The 22888-nt window shown below is 34.0% G+C and overlaps 1 protein-coding gene across 5 annotated transcripts in view; it reads right to left on the bottom strand.

The window, feature by feature from the left end:
• CCSER1 (coiled-coil serine rich protein 1) overlaps positions 1 to 22888 on the bottom strand; it is a 1368919-nt gene that overhangs the window by 637345 nt on the left and 708686 nt on the right. For all 5 annotated transcript variants that reach the window (XM_072755652.1, XM_072755653.1, XM_072755654.1 and 2 more), the window contains exon 9: positions 6819 to 6896. In XM_072755652.1, the coding sequence (XP_072611753.1) occupies positions 6819 to 6896 (78 nt within the window). The remainder of the gene's footprint in view (positions 1 to 6818; positions 6897 to 22888) is intronic.

Consider the following 22888-nt stretch of genomic DNA (forward strand, 5'->3'; position numbering starts at 1 on the left):
CTCCTATGCCTCTAACCTCACACCATCATCTTTTGTCTTTAGCTGGAGGTTGTATTTAAGATGGTGACTTGGACCATTTCAGGGAGTTACTCAGTTTTTCTGGGTATCTCCCATCTATAGAGGAGGTATACATGTCACAAAATTTGTTCTTCTCCTGTTTATTACAGGTAAGACTCAGCCAAGAACCTAGAAGAGTAGAGGGAAAGTTATTTTCCTTCTCTACATAGGCTATATAAAATTTGTATGTCTGTGGCTCTTTTATTGTTTTATTTTGATGAATATTTTTACAATTACAAGAGCTTTTTTTAACACCCATCCTTGCTATTTTTCCTCAAAGGATTTCAACTATAAATTCTCTTAACAAAAGGACTATCAGTTAAGTAATACTGATTCTGCACAGTCAGAGCTGAAATAAAAACCTGGAGGCATTCCAGGAATGATCTGGCTCCTAGATAAAAATTCAGGATTTTAGGAGGAAGCATTCAATGCAATATTATGAAGGAAACTGCATGATGGTACTCATGTTTTAAAATCACTGGTTATCTGAGTTGATTTGCATTTAATGCTTTGTTCTAAAAGGCACAAGGTAGCCATTTTGAAATATTTGTTATGTATAACAAAACGATACAGGATAACATAGAATAACAATATGCACTTTTTTATGTGAGTGAAATAAAACAATGCATACTGATTTGCTATAGATCTTCAGGATTAATGTAATGTAATAGTCTTTTAGTTAACCTATTCATTTATTTTTTCACCAAGTAACTACTGAGTGCTTTCCATATTTGTTGGCTTTAGTGGCATACCTCTGATATCCAATGAAGTCTAACTATACATTTAAAGTATCTAAATTCACTCTGCCTGCTGGGAGAAGAGTGGTACAGGAGAGAGGAGGCTGACAAAGTGTATGCAAAATAAAGAGAGAGGAAAGTGAATGCAATTTACATGGTGTGGCTGATCAGACCTCACTTTCTTCTCAGTGCTTCCGCTAAGTGGAAATGATAGGAGGAGCCGGAGCAGGCTGTTCCCTCAGGCTGTCTGTGTTCCTCTAGTGTGAGTCTCTTGATGCAGGGGTTCTGATTCTAGGGTATTTTGGTACAGAATGCATTTTTTTTTCATGCCACATGGCCTATAAATGAAACCCACCTTTTTTACCCTGGGCTGCTGCTAAGACAAAGCAATTTGTTCTTATTGACTGAAGGTCTTTGAGGGGTTGTTCAAGGGGCATATCACAAAAGGATTTCTCACTAAATGTGATTTTTACCTCACCACCTTCAAGTCTTACATCTCACCCTGAGATTGCTCTAGATCACCGTTTAAAATTTCCTATCACAGTCTTTTTTTTTTTTTAAGATTTTATTTATTTATTCATGAGAGATACACAGAGAGAGTGAGAGGCAGAGACACAGGCAGAGGGAGAAGCAGGCTCCATGGAGGGAGCCTGACTGGGACTCAATCCCGGGTCTCCAGGATCAGGCCCTGGGCTGAAGGGAGCGCTAAACTGCTGAGCCACCCAGGCTCACAGTCTTTCTTGACCCTTAGCCCTACACTCACAATTATCCTCTCACTGTGTTATTTTTCCTATCTATATTGTACTTAGCACCTTCTAACATATCATACTTTACTTATATTTATTATTTATTATAAATATGCTGTCAAAAAATGCAGGCTTCATGAGGGAATATTTGTGGTTTCATTAAAAGATATATCCCAAGTACCTAGAACAGAGCCTGGCTTTCATGGGGCACTTAATAATACTTGTTAAAAAAATGCATGTATAGATTTTCAAAAATGATACCCTTAAAACTTTACCACTGAATAAGCTGTGATTCTTCCACTAAGTATTAATAAGTACCTATGGCAGATGATCATATTTCTTGTGTTTTTAATTGATGTTTTTGTCTGAAAGTTATCCTTAATGTAACATGAAAAACTGTAGCTTAAAAGAAAACCTGGAATATATCAGTTTTTAAACTTGATTTTTCAAGTTTATGAGAACAAACAGAAATACTTGATATAAGTAAATATAAATAAATGAAGTATGTGAGGAGAAAGCACTCATCCGCTAAATGCTGGGGCACACTGACATGATCAAAAGTGCTGAATTTATGAAAAAATAACTGCAATGAATAGATCCAAAATAGATAGCTTTAACAAACTATGGCTTAATAGCAACTGGATGAAAAAACCTAATTGATAATTATTCAATTCTTACAATTAGGTTTAATCCATAGGCTGACATAATATAGTCACATAACACAAAATACTCTCTTGCTCTGATAGCTAATAAAACAATTATGGTAAAACTAATCATTCTTACTCCTTACTGATGAACTATTCTCATATTGTTAGAATTCCCTGGACACTATTAACTGTATCAGGAGGGTCTCCAAAATTAAATCTAAGAAAAGTAGCATAGACTGAGAATACACGGACAACTGCATTGAGTTTTCCTTCCAAATGTGTATTCATAATGCAGCTAATATTATTTTTCTAGCATGTAAGTAGAAAACTTCATTTATAAAGCAAATCCCACACATTTAACCTGTGTTAAAATGTTTGAAAAATATATAATGGTATGATCATACTTCTCTAAACTGAGTTATGCTTCACTCACACATGACTCAGACAAAATATATGTGTGATGCCCAATTCAGTCAGTTTTAAATAGCCAAATGAAAACCATTAATAATATTAAGAGTAACAGTGGTTAATAATATTCGATGAAATACCTGATAACATCAAAACTCTTAAAGAAATATGAACAAAAAATTTGCAAGTTCAAAGCTAATAAACACTTCTTATTAAATATTTAATATGTGTATAAAATATATGCTAATTAAGGGAAGACTCCTCTAGAGTCCCTGTGATTGTTCTTAGTCAAGTTCAGGCCTAATTGAAAAGAAAATTTATACTTAAAGTAAATCAGCTACATTTAAAATGATAAGCTTCTGTTGTTTTTTTTTTTTAATTTTCTGTTGAACATCAAAAAGAAGTAAAAAAAAAAAAAATCCAAAAACCTCTCCATATAGATGCCAAATTTTAAAAAGTACCTGAATTTTTGCCCTGTTAGTACATAAGATCTTCACTGCATTTGCTTATTCATTTCCAATTATTTAAACCAAAAATTTTATTTCCAGAGGCTCCAACTATAATGATATTTATAGATAGTATAATTTCTATGCTGAAGCATTTATTTATACAGTTGATGTAATCAGAAAAATCTCTACCTTTTAGTGTAATCCTGCAATTGGCAACATTGCTACTTGACTGTATCTAGTTTTAACAACACAATGACACCTAAGAAATTATTCTTTAATCTTTTAATAAACTAAGTCAGTGTAGACAGAAGAAGGTGAAAGCGGTTAAATTAGCATTGATTATTGAAGACACATTCATCATTTATTTAACAATCTCTCTCATTATCACAAGAGCTATTTTGTTTATAGGTCCTTGCTGAGATACTCTGTTTTTACTTTTAAAAATTATTGTCTTTTGCATTAGAAATCAAAGCACTCTGTACAGTAACATTAGTTTCAAGTTTCCTGATAAATCTGTTATATAGAAGTTTATTGTATGAATCTTTGAACTTATTCACTGTAGTGGATTTTCAGAAATTTATTTTAATAGTTTTCATTATAATTAAAGTCTTTCAAGAGTTCTACTTCCCATTTTAAGCGAAATGTTTAGTAACAACTATCTTTCCAAGAAAATTATACTAAAAGATACTGATAGTCTCTTTTATTCTGACATTTATATAGAAACATGATCCATACTGATCTATAAAAAACAATTTGTGACTAATACTGACAGCTTTAGAAAATAAGCAAGAGAGTATAAGAATCATTGATAATGTACAAGATTTTTCATATTTTCTCTGGCAAACACTATCACAAATTGTTAAGTAGATATAGCATATATGTGAATATATATTTATGAAAAAAAATAAAATGTCAGACTATTTCCTGAGAAAATTGTGAACAAGTATTATAAGTCAAAGGATAATTGATTATTCTTATTGCCTAAAAAAGTAAAAAATTTAGGGATAATGAAAAGTATAGAAAATACATCCCAGTCATAGAAAAATACATTGTTGATGAGCCACATATTCCCAAATAGTCACACAGTTTATCACACTTAAAATGCTTTTCTTATTTCTCATTTGCTTTTTAAAAATATTTCCCTACCCAGTGTTTTCCATACAAAATGTCCCAAAGTCTATTAGGACAATTACGTCCAGTTAGTGGTGTGATATTCTATATGCATATCTTTGATAATTCCTTTCTGATTCTGATGATTATATCCTAGAATCTATCACCAGGAAATGTAAAATATGAAAACTTTAGAACAGATTATTATTCTATGTTAACAACTACCTAAATCATACCAGACACTTATACAAAGGGATCCTGAAAGGACTCATTACCAAGAAATTGTTATTCTTAGCCTTAATTCAACTGAGTAAAATACATTAAACTCTCATTGTCAGATATGAAGAGAAGATAGGAACAAAAAAGTTTTAATAAGAATTAACTATGTTCATGGCTCTATTTTAAATTTTTATTTACGTATTTAAAGAACTATCTAGATTTGATATAACAAATCTCATAGAAATAAGAACATCATGGGTCATAGAGAGGCAAATACACGATACTGTTTAGTTATTTCCCCACAGGTACCATTCGTCTCTTAGCAACTATTTCTCACTTGCAGTCAATAATATTGCTAGAGATTTCACATTCTATCCTTATATTCAGTCCTTTAGAAATTTGGTGTTGGGGTGCTTAGGTGCTCAGTCAGTTAAGCATCTGCCTTCGGCTCAGGTCATGAACTCAGGGTCCTGAGATGGAGTCCCATATCAGGCTCCATGCTCAGCGGGGAGCCTGCTTCTCTCTCTCTGCCTCTTGCCCTGATCATGCTTTCTTTCTCTCACTCTCTCTCAAATAAATAAATAAAATCTTAAAAAAAAAAAAGAAATTTGGAGCTGAGTCTCCCAAACATCATTTCCTTATTGAGTAAATTGGGATATTTGAGTCCCAATATGTGTTTTCCTCTTTCCGTATTTAAGAATATATTACTTTTTAATAACTAGGCTTTCACAAAGAGCATGTGGTACTGAACAAATAACTTCACTTTTGTGGAACTTATTTAACTTTTAATTTTCTTATGTTGGAATATGATTTAATGGAAACTATTAATTTATCAGTCTTATTGGATAACTGGCTTGCAGATTTAAAAAGACATAGGTAATTATTTGTAAAATACATACTGAGCTTATAACCTAGGTACTGATAATAACAATAACAATAACTGATAACAAATAATATATATAAACAATTTTTTAAGACTTTATTTATTCATGAGAGACAGAGAGAGAGAGTGAGAGAGAGAAAGAGAGAGAGAGAGAGAGAGAGGCAGAGACACAGGCAGAGGGAGAAGCAGGCTCCATGAAGGGAGCCGGATGTGGGACTTGATCCTGGGTCTCCAGGATCATGCCCTGAGCCAAAGGCTGCGCTAAACCGCTGAGCCACCCGGGCTGCCCCCAAAAAAAATTAAACAAAAAAATACTCCTTCAAAAGAGATAAACATTAAAATACTTGCGGTAAATCCTCTTTGAACTTAGAAGTCATTTCTATTTTAAAATATGAAACATTAGCACTACTTAGATCATATATAACACTGGTTTTCAGGCAAGAAGTACTGCAGTCACGATATTGATATCTAGAATATTTAGATACCTATAATAAACATCTTAAAACGAATGTAACAAAACCTCGGAAGTATAGCTTTTAATGTATTTTAATTAAAATAGAATACATATAAATAGCTGAAAACAAGTTGTGCTAAAATTCAAACCTTAGTTTACTTCCTAATAGAGACAAGTAGATTTATGTTGAATATAACACTATAATTTGCAAGATGATACAAAAGTAACAATCATATTTATGTCATTTAACATAATAAGGACATGCAGATAAGCTTACATTTTATCATTATACACCTTTGTAAAACAACTTAAAATCATCTTTTCTAATCTTATTTGTCAATAAACTGCTAAAAATAATATTATCATTTTTAAAAGAAGAGAGAGCTCTGACAAATGTTAGATGCAGGATAAAAAAAAATTCCTTCATATTTTTATTAAAAGTAAGTTTAAAGTCATGAACTTAGGCAAACTGAAAATCTCATAGCTTCATTTAAGAAAAGATAAGGAATTTATTTCAGTTACCCAAAATCATTCAGTGTTACTAGAAGCAATCTTGTATCAACACATGTTTACAATCCTGTTTTGACAATTCAACAAGTATTTCACACTAAGAAAAAAATGCTAACTTTCAATTAAATTACTTTCTGCAGCCTGCACTGAAGCCCAAAAGCTAAAATAGTATTGTAAATTTCTCTGCAAAGTTGTTTCCTTTTATGTAACAGAATGTAAAAATGATGTGCCTGGCCCTTGTTGATTGTGAACATAACTTTATTAAACTGTTAATAAATAAATTAGTACTTAAAAATAAATTGTTCTGGTATTTTAATATGTATCATCTACATGTCTACAAATTCACCAATTCAAAAGACTATATGAGGAATGCTAGTTTAAAAAAATATATTAAGACATTAGTATGCTAGTCAGTGCCTGTAATTATCTTTTTCACTTCCAGAAGGTATTTGGGGATTATTTAAGAGCAAAAAGATGAATGGTGAGCCACTAAATCCTATTAAATCAATGCATGGACACATCAGCAACAGAGGTAAATAAGCTGTGGATGTCTGAATACCAATAAAGAAGATAAAAATGGTTTTATATAGCTACTTACATCATAGCCTAGAAGTTCAGTCTGTGTGGATTTATCTACTCTTGAAGCAAAAGCCTTCTGTAAATGCTGGACTTTTTCCTACAAAATTAAAAAAAAGAAACGACATTGGTAAGTCATATGCTTCTACACTAATATTCGCCTCTTATTAAAATTTTTGTACAATTTATGATTATCTGCATGTATACTTTGCTCTGTGTTTTGCATATAAGCTTAAATATTCATAACTCTAATTTTCTAGCCATAAGTACTGCACCTTTGGCATCTTTTAGTACAGAAACTACTGTGACAGAACCACAGAACACTAGAGAGCCAGGATTGCTTAAACCCAAGACCAAATGCTAATACTATGTTTCTTGTTCACTGTTTTTTATTTGCTTTGTTCACTGTTTTGTTTTTATTTGTAAGTTGAATTGATAGGATTTTATTGATTTAGTTTCAGAGCATTTACCTTTAAATCCAAAAAATAATACTACTCAGTGGATTCCATTTAGTTTCTTTTTAATTTGTTTTTTTCTTCTTAATCCTCTCCTCAAATCTACACATTTAGGAATCTATATGAGATTTGACACTGTAACTAATTCTGTTATAACTAGGTAGGGAAGTAATACATGAAGAAAGTTTGGGATTTCCTATCTCAAATACAAACGCACCCATTTTGGTCTACTATTTTGACTGAGCTTCTGGTTGGGGGCTTCTATTCTGACTCCTAGATGTATGACTTAAAAGAGGATCTTGAGTTTAGTTATCATGAGATGTGTTTACTGCGTGCATGGTACATCTGAAAGTACTAATATGATCATATCTCACCTTGGGATTTTTACTACTATTATCACCCATTTTTAATGAGAATAACATAATTTAGAAAGTATAATATCTTGACAAATTTTCCAAATAAGCTCATGTGATTCTACTAGATTCTGTTTTTACTTCAATTTGCTTTAAAGGCTAATTTGTTTTCTTTTCTTTTGACCGCTCAATGAAATAATCACATAATGTTAAAGACAAAAACTGATTTAATTCATCTTTTTTTTTTTCCAGAAAGAGATGGTGGTCACAAACCTAAGAAGAAAACTTTCCTACCTTCCCCTCTTCTACCTTCCTTCCTATTTCCTATCCCTTCCCATTCCCCTCTTTCTTTTCCTTAATTCTGCCTGAAATTTGCAAGTAATCACAGTTAACAAATTACACACATAATTTAGGTAAACATATTTATATGGTTTATTGAAATACAGAAAAAAACCCTTTATGGACTATTAATGTCTCAGACCTTCTAGCTTCCCTACCATAAAACTACTAATGCTTCTATTCAGACGAAATGGAGATTAGGTAATTCAGAAAGATGTCATGCAAGTGAGGTACGATCTTAACTGTTTGAAAAGGATAAGTGACAATGTGGCCACATTTTGCAAACTCAGTTTAAAATGAGAAGTAACAAGTTGTGTTTATTTAGACTTAGGCTGAGGAAGAGGAGTAAGAAGTAGTAATTAGCAAAGGAAGTGATAAAGTTTGTTATCATTGAAAGGATGTTTAGAAAAAAAATATTTGTTTCTGAAATAGGTTGGGATAATAAGTATTGGAAAAGTAGGTTTTGTTATAAATCTCTAGATGTACAAATATTGGCACATGAATTAGAGTCTATGCACTAAAGCAAGAGGCAAGGAGGAATAGACAACAAATGCTTCTTCCATTATGCTTTGCTCCCAGTTCTGTTTTCAAGGCCTCACATCCTGAAGATAAGAGTAGAAGGATTGGTAAACTCTGGTTCATCAGTCTGAATTATAAGACTTAGAAAATTCGAGTCATGATAAACCAAAAAATTCAAACAGCTTCAATAACCAATAGCCTAATCAAGGCAAAACAAGTTCTACATGAAGAATACTTTCAGAATTTTTTTTTTTAAAAAGGCATTTCTAGGGATCCCTGGGTGGTGCAGCGGTTTGGCGCCTGCCTTTGGCCCAGGGCGCGATCCTGGAGACCCGGGATCGAATCCCACGTCGGGCTTCCAGTGAATGGAGCCTGCTTCTCCCTCAGCCTGTGTCTCTGCCTGTCTCTCTCTCTCTCTCTCTCTCTGTCTCTCTCTCTCTCTGTGTGACTATCATAAATAAAAAAAAAGGCATTTCTATTTTTTTTTATAAATTTTTATTTATTTATGATAGTCACAGAGAGAGAGAGAGAGAGAGAGAGAGAGAGAGAGAGAGAGGCAGAGGGAGAAGCAGGCTCCATGCACCAGGAGCCCGACGTGGGATTCGATCCCGGGTCTCCAGGATCGCGCCCTGGGCCAAAGGCAGGCGCCAAACCGCTGCGCCACCCAGGGATCCCAAAAAGGCATTTCTAAAGGAATTCATTGCTACTTTCTTTTGGAGGCATTTTCACAACAAGAAATATGTCATATTTAAATTATTTGTTAGCTATGCACTCATAGGTATACCTATGCATATACCTATGCTATATTCAAATGTGGAGAGTAAATTATAAGTTTCTAATAGACTTAGGTGTATATAAAGATTAAATATTTTGTTTGGTGTAACAGTAGGAGGATAATATATGAAAGTTTATGATAAATTTCTGTAACATACAATTAGAAGATTAAAAAAGTCTCCACACCTGTTGGAAGATAATTGCCCATGGGGCTTTGGCATTTCTGCAAGACTAATGGCTATTTATGAATGGATAAATTTAACATGAGATAAAAAGAGTATTGTAATCAAATAGAAACTACATCATAAAATAGCTATTATTAGATGGTGAGCTTGCTAATAATTTGTATTTATATAAAATGAATATATCTTATTTATGCAGGCAAATATATCAGAAAAAATAGAAATAAAACATCATCATATACTTTTAGTTTCACACTGTTTAATATAATAAAAGTATTTACTTAAATTGTTGATTTCACTATAGAGAAAGAGACATTTCACCTTCATGATACAAATGTTTCATATTCCTTAACTCAGCCATAATTTTTATTAAATGCATATTATGGATTTTGCTCAGGGTACAAGAGACATAAAAGGGAAAAAAAAAGGTATAGCCCTCCTAATATATAAACTTGTCAAATTACTGAGTTGTAAACCTGAGACTAATGTAATATTGTGTGTCAACTATATTAAAAAAGATCCATCTCAATTAAAAAAAAAAGGATTGCCCCTTTTATGAAAAACTTCCACTGTGAAAGACAGAGATATTAAAAACAATTAGTATCCAATATATAAAAGTAAAGGGAGTACAGAGATGACTGGAGGGATGTGTGTGTGTGTGTGTGGGGGGGTGCGCTCTTGAGTTGCAGAAGAAACATATAAGAGAGTTAAATAATTGAAATGTAGAAGCTTCTGACATCCTAGCTAAGACTAGAAAAATGAATTATTATTATTATTAGCCAAGCTGGAGTAGAAGGGATGAGGATTCTTTCTTAGGCAAGAACATTTGCAAATATTCAGAAGTCAGAGATCCTGACAAAGATATATATAAACATCTACTAGTTCAAACTTGCCTAAGTGGAGACTATGAAAGGGACAAGGAATAACACTATAGTGTTAAATCAAGTCTGTGCCAGAAAGTATAGAATTCCTGTACACATGTGATTTAATGTGTCTTTTTTTTTTGGTATTTTCCTATGTAAACAAACACTGTAATTTCTTCTTCTAACCTCTCCCAGAGGGATAGAGGAGGACTGAAACAACTTCTGGTAGATAAATTTTATAAATAAATCTATACCTCTAACAAATATCTATTTATTTTTACATTTTCCATTCCAAGCAATGACAGTACCCATATTTCTTAACAAAACAAACCCTTGTGCATTTTTTTTCTCATTTAAGATTAATAAAACCTACGTATGCTTAGAATAAACACAAAGAAAGAAGACTAGCAGATTCTGTAAAAAAACAACTATATATATATATATGCATATATATGACCAAATTATGGGATGAAAAACAGACATTTCATTATTTATATTTGATATCATTTTACATTTCTGCCTAATCTTGGTCCTGAATATGTGGAGGTTTTAATATTACATAACATCACTATATGAAAAACAAAATAATATATGTGATAGTTTTTCTCAAGTTTCCAAATAATTTTATCTGATGTTAAGAATAATTTAATAACATCTGTAAAATAAAAGTTAGCTACTATATATAAATGCATATAAACCAAAGAATTATATATACTTTACAAACTTAAGAATACTTATATTCACAACCCTCTCATTCTGTAATCTTTACTACAACAACTAACAATAATAGATGACACTTAATAGAATGTAGTTACATGCCAAGTACCATATAGCATAATATATGTGGATCTTCTGAGGATCATACAATGTCTGTATCATTGTCCCTTTTTAAAGCAGGAAATTTATACTTAGTAAACTGATATCAGTTGCTGAAGGTCACACAAGCTAGTAAGTGGAACACCAAGATGAAAACCTTCCTTATCTCCAAACCCTGATGTTCTTTCTTTACTTTCTATAAAGATGCATATTATATACCAAATGTATGGTAATACAACTGTTCTTTAGTTCATCCTGTGTATATCCTTCTGCAGACTCTATTAAGTCATTTTTCTTTGCTTCAAAAACAATTTGAGATTGCTTATGGATCTTTATTTCCTGTAAAATCTGTAATTCCATAGAATGTCCATACTGTAAATAAGCAATGCCAGCAATGCATTTTGGAGTATGAGTTAGGAATAACATGATAAATTAATACAGAATTATAATACAAAATTGGAAGCAAAATGTGCAAAAGCAAACTGAAATAAAAACTAAATGTTGAAAGGCATGAAATCCTAATGATAGCAATGATATTATCAATCAGTTCAAGCAGAGTAATCTTACAATAATTCAATTTAAGTTGTTAAAAATTTGCTGATGTGTGTGTATTTGTGTTTTATGCACTGGGTAGTCATAGACTCTGTCTCTACAATATATGTTGTCCATAGAAAATGGTTAAGTTCCTAATTTCATTAAAAATTCTTAAATTTAATTTTTAATAATCAAAAACATATAAAATGCCTGAGCATAAAAAATATAACATGTATCACTGATATATGTAAATTTTTGCACTCTCTTGTGTGCACAGGTAAAGTACCCGTCATTTTAAGATACACTGGAGAAGAGGAAATGTGGCAAAAAATAAGTGGGGGGGCAGGGAGATAAAACCATAAAAAGCTAACTGGCTTTGAAAAGGAAATCTTAAATGACTAAGAGAGTTAAATACTGGCAGTTATTTATCCTTATTTTAGAATATGTTTGTATTTAATTACATTATTAGATATTCTCTTGATTAATAAAATAATTATGAATATTTTAACATCTAGCAGTTTATCTGACATAATTTACTTATACCTTAAATATTAATAACTATTTCATCTACTATAGCTGTTAAAAATTTATGCATGTAAAACTAAGTGCAGTAAAGGTGAAAAGAAAATATTCAATAATCCCAAGAAATTACTCCAATTTATTTTAAATTATAAGTTTAATTACCTACACAGAATATTGTGAATTCAAGATGAAAAGGCAAATGAATTTAAGAAAAGAAAGAACATGAGGGCCTACATGCAGCTTTAGAATCTATAATAAAAAAAGTACTCTTATTAATAAAATTAAGAGGCTGAAATGCAAAATATATGTAATAGTGATTACAGCACTAGTATATGAACGTATACCTTGAGGTTAAAGTGAAACACATGAAAGCATCCATGTTATTTTGCAAATTTTGCACACATACATACAAAGCAATATAAAAAATAGGTGAATCAGAATATGAATCAGAAAAAAAGGAATATCTTAAAAATAAATAAATAAAAGAATACAAAGACTGCCTAAAATAGTATAATCCTGAATTTAGATCTTGGATCATGGATCTACAGATTTAATTAAAGTGTTTCCATAGTACTGAAGTGAGGAGCAAAGCTAACTTCACTCAACGTGGGTCTCGAACTCATGACTGCAAGCAAGATCAAGCGTCACAGACAGTACTGACTTGAGTCCGACAGGTACCTGGAGGAAAACTATCTTTTAAAATTGAAAAGTAGGCCAAACTGTGGAAGGAGCCTCGGTGTCCATCGAAAGATGAATGGATAAAGAAGATGTGGTTTATGTATAGAATGGAATATTACTCAGCCATTAGAAATGACAAATATCCACCATTTGCTTCGACGTGGATGGAACTGGAGGGTATTATGCTGAGTGAAATAAGTCAATCCGAGAAGGACAAACATTATATGTTGTCATTCATTTGGGGAATATAAATAATAGTGAAAGGGAATAGAAGGGGAGGGAGAGGAAATGTGTGGGAAATATCAGAAAGGGAGACAGAACATAAAGACTCCTAACTCTGGGAAACGAACTAGGGGTGGTGGAAGGGGAGGAGGGCGGGGGTTGGGGTTGAATGGGTGACGGGCACTGAGGGGGGCACTTGACGGGATGAGCAATGGGTGTTATTCTGTATGTTGGCAAATTGAACACCAATAAAAAATAAATTTATTATTAAAAAAAAAAAAGTAGGAACACCTGGGTGGCTCAGCAGCTGAGCATCTGCCTTCAGCTCAGGGCATGATCCTGGAGTCCCGGGATAGAGTCCCACATCAGGCTCCCTGCATGAAGCCTTCTTCTCCCTCTGTCTGTCTCTGCCTCTCTCTGTCTCTCATGAATAAAAATAAGTAAAATAAAATAAATAAAATAAAATAAAATAAATTTGAATAAAATAAATTTGAATAAAATAAAATTGAAAAGTAAGGGGTACCTGGCTGGCTCAGTCAGAAGAAAGTGTGACTCTTGATCTCAGGGTCCTGAATTGGAGCCCCATGTAGAGGTTATTTAAATAAAAATTAACATAAAATAAAATGGAAAAGTAATGCAATTCAACACAATAAAATTCACAAAGTGTTCTGAGTCCAGTTTAAACCAAAAATTAAGCAGATCAAAAAGAATTTGATCTTATAATGGACTTCAATGTCAATAATAAAACATTTAAGTACAACAAAAGCAAAAAATTAAAGGGAAAATCATTAGGATTGTTTAATAATACCAAGTCCAAAGATGAGCTCAGAAGTGCAAAGGCTGAATTATAGAGATCACATTGATTATTTTCACCCTCCTGTACTAAGAGCATATCACTGAAGGCATCAGTAGAATTAGAAACAAGCACAACAGTGACCAAGCAATTCATAACTGCTTACAAAGAACATACAATTTCTTGGAACTATCAAGCCAACATTAAAATATATTAACATCATTTTTTTTTACTTTCCATTATGGAAAATTGCTAACATATAACACAAAGGGAGAATAACACAAAGGGTCCCTATGTACTCATTACCCAATTTCACCAACAGATATTGAGATTAAAAAAAAAAGAAGAGTATTAGCTATATATTTAAATAGCTCTGTTGGTCAATATTGTCCTTGAGATTAGGTAAGAGATGTTTGCATTACAGTACCCTGCTCTTGCTGTTCTCTCAGCATGTTCTGCCTATGAGGAGGGTATTCTGTGGGGATAAGTACCACAGTCAAAGGTCAGGTTTCCTTTCTGACCATATTCTAGAACCCTGGAATTCACCCTCCAGTTTAGGACATGACCAGGTCTTCCTAAGGGTTGCCCAAGGTGTGGTCATGGGGCAGATACTTGGTGCAGACCTTGGGTGTTCACTGGGTCAATCACAGGTATACTCATAAAACCATGAGGGACAGAATGTAGGATAATTGGGTGCTAGGTTAGGCAGGAGTCAGGGCCATGGTGCTACCCAGGATGCTATGGAGTCCACAAAATTATAATTGGAATATAACTTTCCAAGTCATTAGAAAAGCATATTTGTCAAGAAAGGAGGACAGAACATATTATATTCAACAGTTTTTAAATCCTGATTTAGAATTTTAATATTTAGACTTAACATTCTCTGCGTCCCCACATTTATGTTCTTGCCCTGAATCTCACAAATGTTAGCAGCTTTCTTGTTATTATATTCTCTGGGTTTTTTGATCACCACACCTCAGGAAAAACAACTAAGGTTTGAAAAAGTTGCAGAAAAGGGTAAAAGGATAGGGGGCTTATTTTATGTTTATGTTTATACATATTTTTTAAATGGGCCAAAAATAAAAAGCCAAACAGAAGGAGGATATGTCCACTAAATCATTAAAACAAATGTCTAAACAACAAATTTATTTTTATGATACCTAAACTAGGAAACTGACATCCTCCACAACCCACCACTTTAAGACTGCATTGGAAGCAATTTTTTTTTCAAAAAGATTACATATCATTACATAGTGTATTTTAAATTTATGGAGTTCATTACCCATGAGAGATTATGCAAACTGAAAATATTCCCAGATTTAAGAGAGTTTAGGTTACTTCATTTAAGAAGGGGATACATCAAAAATGTAAATTGGGAATTCATATCTCTGGAGATTAAAATTATTGGAGATAGTTGTACCCAGATAATTATATTTAATATCCTAGATGTAAGGCATATGATTTTTTTTCCAACAAGAACCAAATGATGTTTTGTTTCAGTCCTAACAATATTCTTCTCGTTTTCAGATTTTTTTTCAAAAAGCATGTTGTACTATATATAAATTCCAGTGTAGTTTCAGTAATGGTAGATTAAACAAATATATATTTAATTTATTTTATGCATGTTACAGGCTAATTCATTTCTTCTAGTTTAATACCCTTCTCACTAAGGTGGAGCTAATTACAAAGTCCTCATGAAAAGGGGCTTGAAGGAGATGTCTTTGAGTTAGATGACTTTAGAAGCTAGGAACACAAACTTCCTGGGTTAAAAATAATAGGCATTCAGTGACGTATCAGAAAAGTTATGAGAGAAGTTGTGACTGAGAACTATGACCCAGATTGTTTGGGCATGGGCTCTTCACATCCAAGACATATGCTAATTACATTTCTGAAATATATTTTACAATCCTTTCTTTCATATCTAGTATCACTACTCCGGATCCACTATCTAGAGACATGCAAGGAAATGGAGCATAGATGTGCACAGTGACAAAAGCTACCATTCTCTTTTATTCCATTAGCCTCTGTATTGGGTTGACTAGGGTCCTCAAAAATTTGCGTCTACCTGAAACTTGTGAATGTGACCTTATTTGGAAATAGGATCTCTGTAGCTGCAATCCAGTTAAAATGAGGCTATACTGGATCTAGATGAATCATAAATACAATATGACTGGGCACCTGGGTGGCTCAGTTGGTTAAGCATCTGGGATGGAGTCCTAATTGGGCTCCCTGCTTGGTGGGAAGTTTGCTTCTCCTTCTGCCCCCTCCCCCATCATGCTCTCTTTTCTCTCTCTCAAATAATTAAACAAATCTTAAAAAAATACAATATGACTGGTGTCCTTATAAGAAGAAGGATATCTGGACACAGTAACACATTTATAGAAGGGCATATGAAGATAGAAGCAGAGATTAGAGTGATGCATCATCCATAAGTCAAGCTATAAGGACAGCCAGCAACCACCAGGAGCTAGAAGAGGCAATGAAGGACCCTTCCCTAGAGCTTTCAGAGGGAACATGGTCCTGCTGACTGACACCTTGACCCCAGACTTCCTGTCTCTAAAACAGAGAGAAGATAAATTTCTGTTGTTTAAAGTTAGTCAATCTATGGTATTTTGTTACAGCACCCAGAGGAAACTAATAAAGCCTTTTTTTTTTTAATGATAGTCACGTACACACACACACACACACACACACACAGAGGCAGAGACGTAGGCAGAGGGAGAAGCAGGCTCCACGCACCGAGCCCGACATGGGATTCGATCCCGGGTCTCCAGGATCGCGCCCTGGGCCAAAGGCAGGTGCCAAACTGCTGCGCCACCCAGGGATCCCCTAATAAAGCCTTTTAACTGGTATTCCTGACTTAACCTTTACTTTCTCCATTCCAAAGTGATTTTCTAATGTAATTCAGATCACATCCTTCTCTTGCTTAAAACCTATTAATGTCCCATTCCAATATGGTAGCCACTTGCCACATGTGGCAAATGGCCACTTGAAATGTGGGTAGTTCAAGCTGAAATGTGTGGTAAATGTAAACACACAATATTTTGAAGACCTAAGTATAAAAAAAACCCTAATATCTCATAGCAACTTTATGTTTATTATATCTTAAATGATACTATTTTGGATGCATTAAGTTAAAGAAAATGTATTGAAATATTAAATTACATAAATAACTACAATTTATTGCTTGTTTTTAATTTTTTAAAAATATTTTATTTATTTATTCATGAGAGACACAGAAAGAGAGGTAGAGACACAGCAGAGGGAGAAGCAGACTCCCTGAGAGGAGCCTGATGAGGAACTTGATCCCAGGACCCCAGGATCACAACCTGAGCCAAAGGCAGATGCCCAACCACTGAGCCACCCAAGTGCCCCATTTGTTTTGTATTTCTATCAAAAAGTTCTAGTCTATATGATAAAGAAAGTAAACTTTTATAGTGATATACTGCTCCTGCCCTTCCTGGCTCTTATTCATTATGCTAATTTTATCTCATACCTATCTTCCCCTTGCAGAAATGACTCATACTCATTTTCTTACAGTTGCTTGAGTGGGGCAAGATTTTTTACACTTGAACTTTCAACATGCTATTTTTTTTCCATCTGAAATATTCTTCATATTAAGTGTTACTGCCTTAGAGACACAATCTTTGAAGTAGATTTCTATCTCCAGGTGATTCTCTTTTAATATTTTTACTAAATGTCTCATTTCAACTGCCAGTTGTTTCTTTTGACTGTTTGCCTATATTTTGTTAGTCTTCTGCATTAGCATGTAAGATCCTCACGGCAAGGATCATGCCTAGTTAGAGCCATATCAACTCCACACAACCTAATGTAGTTTTTGGTACAATCTAGGTGTTTGATACTTCTTTGAATAAATGAAGTAGGAGAATGAGAGATGATGCATGAGGTTTGAGAGGATTCATCAGAGACCAGCTGGAGAAGCTGATATACTGCAAAAGCATTTGCTATAGGGAATTTAATATTAGTGACATGACAAGTCTAGTAAAACTTCTGGAATTTGTTATGGTATATAAATTTAAGTAGGGACAGCTTGCAAGTGATATATGAACTAAGAGGTTATTCTGGTAATTCTAGGCTGTGCGGAGGAGGAGGAAAAGGAGCAGGAGGAGGAGAGAGGAGGAGAAGGAGGGAAGAGGAAAGAGAGAAGAAGGGGGGAAGGAGGGAGCGGAGGAAGGGGAGAAAGAGGAAAAAGAGGAAGAAGAGGAAGAATTGAAGCAGAGATACTGAAGTGAGAATTAAAGAAATGGTACAAATCCAACATGTGTCTGAGGATTTGGTGCTATAACATCAAGTGAGAAATATTTTCATGAATTGATTAGGATTTTTTTAAAAGATTGATTGACTTGAGAGAGAGAGAGAGAGAGCAAGAGAGTGCAAATGGGGGGAAGGCCAGGGGGAGAGGTAGAGAGAGAATCTCAAGTAGACCCTGCTTAGCTTGGAGTCCAATGCAGGGCTCTATCCCATGATCTATCAGATCATGACCTGAGTCAAAATCATGAGTTGGACACTTAACTGACTGAGCCATCCAAGTGCTACAGAATTTTTTTTTCCAAGAAAAAGCTTACGTACTCCATCCTCATTCTTGCCTGAATTGTATATTTTGAGTGAGAGATTAATAAGGTGATTCTTCCAGTGAAGATAATTAGGGGAAAAATAACGAATGTAGAAGTGTCTTCTATAGGAAATAGGGCTCAGGAGAATTTTCTGATACATCAAGTCTCAAACATTCCCTTAATAACATCCTGGTCTATAACATACACCTTCTACTTGTCAGGGGACCCTCCATTCCCTTGGCCCATATTCGCAGAAGGGGGTTTCTAGCAGAAGTCCTACCTCTCACTCACTCCTCTTCATTTATTAACTAGTAGGTGATCTTGGAATAAATAAACATGTTCTATTTCTTAGTAACATGGCCTATCCACAAGATGAAATCTCAGCTTTCCCAGACATAAGTTTACAGACTTTAGTTCAGATAAGAATGTACTAGAAGCTTACATGGCTGCATTTCAATCCAGGTTAGATGACACTATAAGTCAATTTCCCTGAATCTTCTATTTTGCAATTAGTTCTGAATTTAGGAGGATAAAGAAGGATGTTGATTATTGCCACTTTTAGTCTCTAACACACAGAGACATACACAAAATCAATTTGGAAAAATGGAGTTTCAATATAGTTATTAGGGAGTTCTAGCAGAGTCATAGTAGTATTGATCCTAGAACCATAGGACCTTAATTCAACCTTAAAAATTGTTACTACTAAAAACAAACAAAAAAACAAAAGAAGCAAGCCCTGTATCACAGAAACAGGAACTTACCAACAATATTAAAATTGATATCCTGAAAGTATAGAAAAGACTGTTCTAGCTTTTTCTTGCTTGGTATTTTTATTCAGGAAAGTCAGGATAGAATACTCTGCCCATTGTGTCATTATGGTTTAAAAAAAGACTCCTGTTTTGAAGAAAAGATTCACTTCAGGGGACTGTGAGCATTTTATTTTATGCTATTGATTTAATTTTAATGTATTATAAAGTTTTTTAAACTGAGAAGTGACATAAAAGTCTTCAAGGCAGTCATTCATTAACAACAATATGCTGATGACAGTATCCGGGAAACATAAGCATAAGGGAGACAAGATTAAAATCACTACAGACTTGCAGAATCAGCACAGCATTACAGGTCGACAATCAGCTAGAAAACAATGGTGGTCATGAATCAAACTTGGCCAGACAAATTGTAGACACAGATCAAACTTTACTGGCAAACTCAAGAAATTCTTAGCATTGGAAAATGCATTATCCTTCAAATTTCTTTCAACATACTCATAAAAAGAGATAAATAAATAAATAAATAAATAAATAAATAAATAAATTAAATATAACCCCATAAATGTATATCTAAACTGCAAAATCTAGTAAAACAGAATCTGAAGGTATTATGTATTTAAGGACTTAGTGGCTTTGGATGTCTATTCATCTTTTATAAAGAAATTGTAGGCAAAGGCATTTAAAGCTGGGCATAGTGGATTCCAGTTATTTAATGAGTATTTATAATTTATTGATTCCATATATTTAATGAGTATCTATAACTATTAATTCACCCACCAGTAATTATAGTACACTTAACTATACAAATTAAACTATGAACTCACTCTTTTTCTCTGTAATTACAAATCCAGTACAATTTTATTTTAATAGATATTCATTATTTTGTATATTTTATATTTACCAATACAACTATTTCTATGAAATTTTTTGCCAATTTTTCACTAAGAGCCATTTCAGAATCCAACCCCTGAATAAGACACAACTGTGCAAATGGTGCAGTAGCAGGAGCGGTACAGGCTCTCTCTTGAGAGGTGTGTATGGAGTGCTAAACATCATCCTCTTTTTACACAGGAAGTGGTAAACAAAACACTTTGTTTTTAAAGAATTTTATTCATTCATGAGACACAGGCAGAGACATAGACAGAGGGAGAAGCAGGCTCCTTACAGGGAAGCCCAATGCAGGAATCGATCCCTAGACCTGGGATCACATCCTGAGCCGAAGGCAGATGCTCAACCACTGAGCTACCCAGGTGTCTCAGTAAAACATTGTTTCCTCGCTGTTTCACTACCTATAGTTCATTGAAAAGATAGGTTTCCAATAAAGAAACATACCAATGGGCATAAAGTTACAAATATTGCTAAATGATATAAAGGGAAACAAGGAGCTCTTAAGAGAGAGAATAGCATGAAAGATACCCTTTAATTATATCTGATGGTAGAATGTGCCTTAGTAAGAAACTTTAACAGCTTAAATATATGGGACAAAGACACAGCCATGCAGTACTAAAAGAATTATTTCAGAAAGGGATTGAATAAAGCTCAGGGAGTTGGGGATGACGGGGAAATGCAGGCATTTGTTCAAGAAACTGAAAAAAGTACAATGTAACCAGAACTTGTGGGCAAGTGACATCTAATATTGGCATCAGATGATTGTAGGTCACCTAAGCATTGACTTTTATATTGAGTTCAATGGAAACCATAGACATTTTAAGTATGTTTCAATTGTATTTAGCCAATATCATTCTGGCTGCTACATGGAGAAGAAAACAGAGGTAAAGAAGATATGGGAAGATGGTTATTTGGAAGGTAATGAAGTAATCTAGAAGAAATACTTTTGGCAGGAGGGATAGAGTCCTATATATTTTTCAGACTCAAGTAAGAGCTAGATATGAAAGTGAGTAATTTACTTTGTAAGTAAAGGAAAAGGGAAAAGTCAAGAATGACTCCAACTTTCTGTTCTGAGCAAACTGGGAGGAAAGTGGTGGCATTTCTGATATGAGAAGACTGCAGGAGAAGCAGGTTTGATTGGCAATGGGGGTGAATGGGAGAAAAAGCAAAATCATTTGAGAATAAGGGTGAATCAGACATACTGAATATACTAGAAAGGAGATAACTGACAGGCATCTAAGAACATATGTGGCAAGAGGAGTCATATGAAGTAGGTTCCTGAATGCTACAAAAATGTTAATAACTAAGCTACAAACACCAAGAATCTTTACATGAATGCATTATCTTTCAGATGGTAGCAGACGTCAGTCTTTTCTAACAAGAACTCCTCATTCCTCCCCTGACATATCCATTATTTCCTGGGAACATCATTTTCCTCCACTTTAGCACATTATAGCAAGAGCTTCCAGATAATGCAATATGATCAATCTGTCACAGTTCACTGCTTTACAGGGAGTGGATCCCTTTCCCAACCTGAGCCATCCAGACATCCCTAAAATTATTTTTTGAGAAAGAAGAGAGAGAGAGAGAGAGAGAGAGAGAGAGAGAGAGCTCAAGTGGGAGGTGATGAGCAGAGGGATAGGGAGAATCCCAGGAAGGCTCCACGCCCATTACAGAGCCCAGTGTGGGACTAGATTTCACAACCCTGAGATCATGTCCTGAGCCAAAATCAAAAGGCAGGCACTTACTGACTGAGCCACCCAGGTGACTCTAAATTTTTCTTTCAATATTTATTTCTTTGAGAGAGAAAGAGAGAAAGGGAGACGGGGGCAGAGAGAGAGAGGGAGAGAGAATCTCCAACAGATTCCCAGCTGATGTGAGGCTGGATCTCACGATCCTGAAATCATGACCTGAACCAAAATCAAGAGGCAGGCACTTAACCGACTGAGCCACCCAGGCATCCAGAGAATAAAATTAACCAAATAGTTTGGACACACTTATGGATCATGATACATACTGCTAAAGTGTATTCCAAAGATCATAATAAGAAAAATAAATAAATTAATTAAAAAAGACACTAGAAATATATGCACCAATTTTTCAGCAATGCTCCCAGCACTGAATTTCTATTTTGAAAAATGTATTAGCTAGATTATTGAATATAATGCTATTTTAGTTCATATTTGCCTTGTAACAAAGGAGAATAATACAAGAGACGTATGAACTAAATCCATTTTCTGCTTTGTCTATTATATTTATTTCCCTTCATATTGGTTAATAAAATATATTTAGTTTTGAGGATATTCCAAAAGTCCTAATGATTCCAGAACTTAAGGACTGAAGTTTACTTGAATTAATAAAACTATTAATAAAAGCTATGACACAGCCTATCAAATTTATCAAAGATATCATATCTACCTTCATCATTCCTTTTATTAATAAAATCTATGCAACTTTGAACATCTATCTCATGTCAAACTGCCTGCTAGACATGTCTACTTGAATAGCTCTCATGTACTAAAATTTCAGCACATTCTAAACAAAACTTGTCATCTTCTAACATTTTTTTTTCTTTTTGGATTCTCTGTACCAGTAAAAGGTATAATTATCAAATAATCTCCCAATAAAGATTCTACGAGTCACTCTGGATGCTTAGCATCCCAATTTCATTCATCACAAGTCCAAGAAATTATCTTCCTCAATCAACTTCACAGATAACCATTTCTATTTTAACTGTCAGTGTTTAATCCAGGCTCTCATAATTTTTCTCCAGAACCACTGCATAACCTTTAACAGTACTCTCTACCCCC

The sequence above is a fragment of the Vulpes vulpes genome, chromosome 4, assembly GCF_048418805.1.
Source record: "Vulpes vulpes isolate BD-2025 chromosome 4, VulVul3, whole genome shotgun sequence".
Classification (NCBI taxonomy): domain Eukaryota; kingdom Metazoa; phylum Chordata; class Mammalia; order Carnivora; family Canidae; genus Vulpes; species Vulpes vulpes.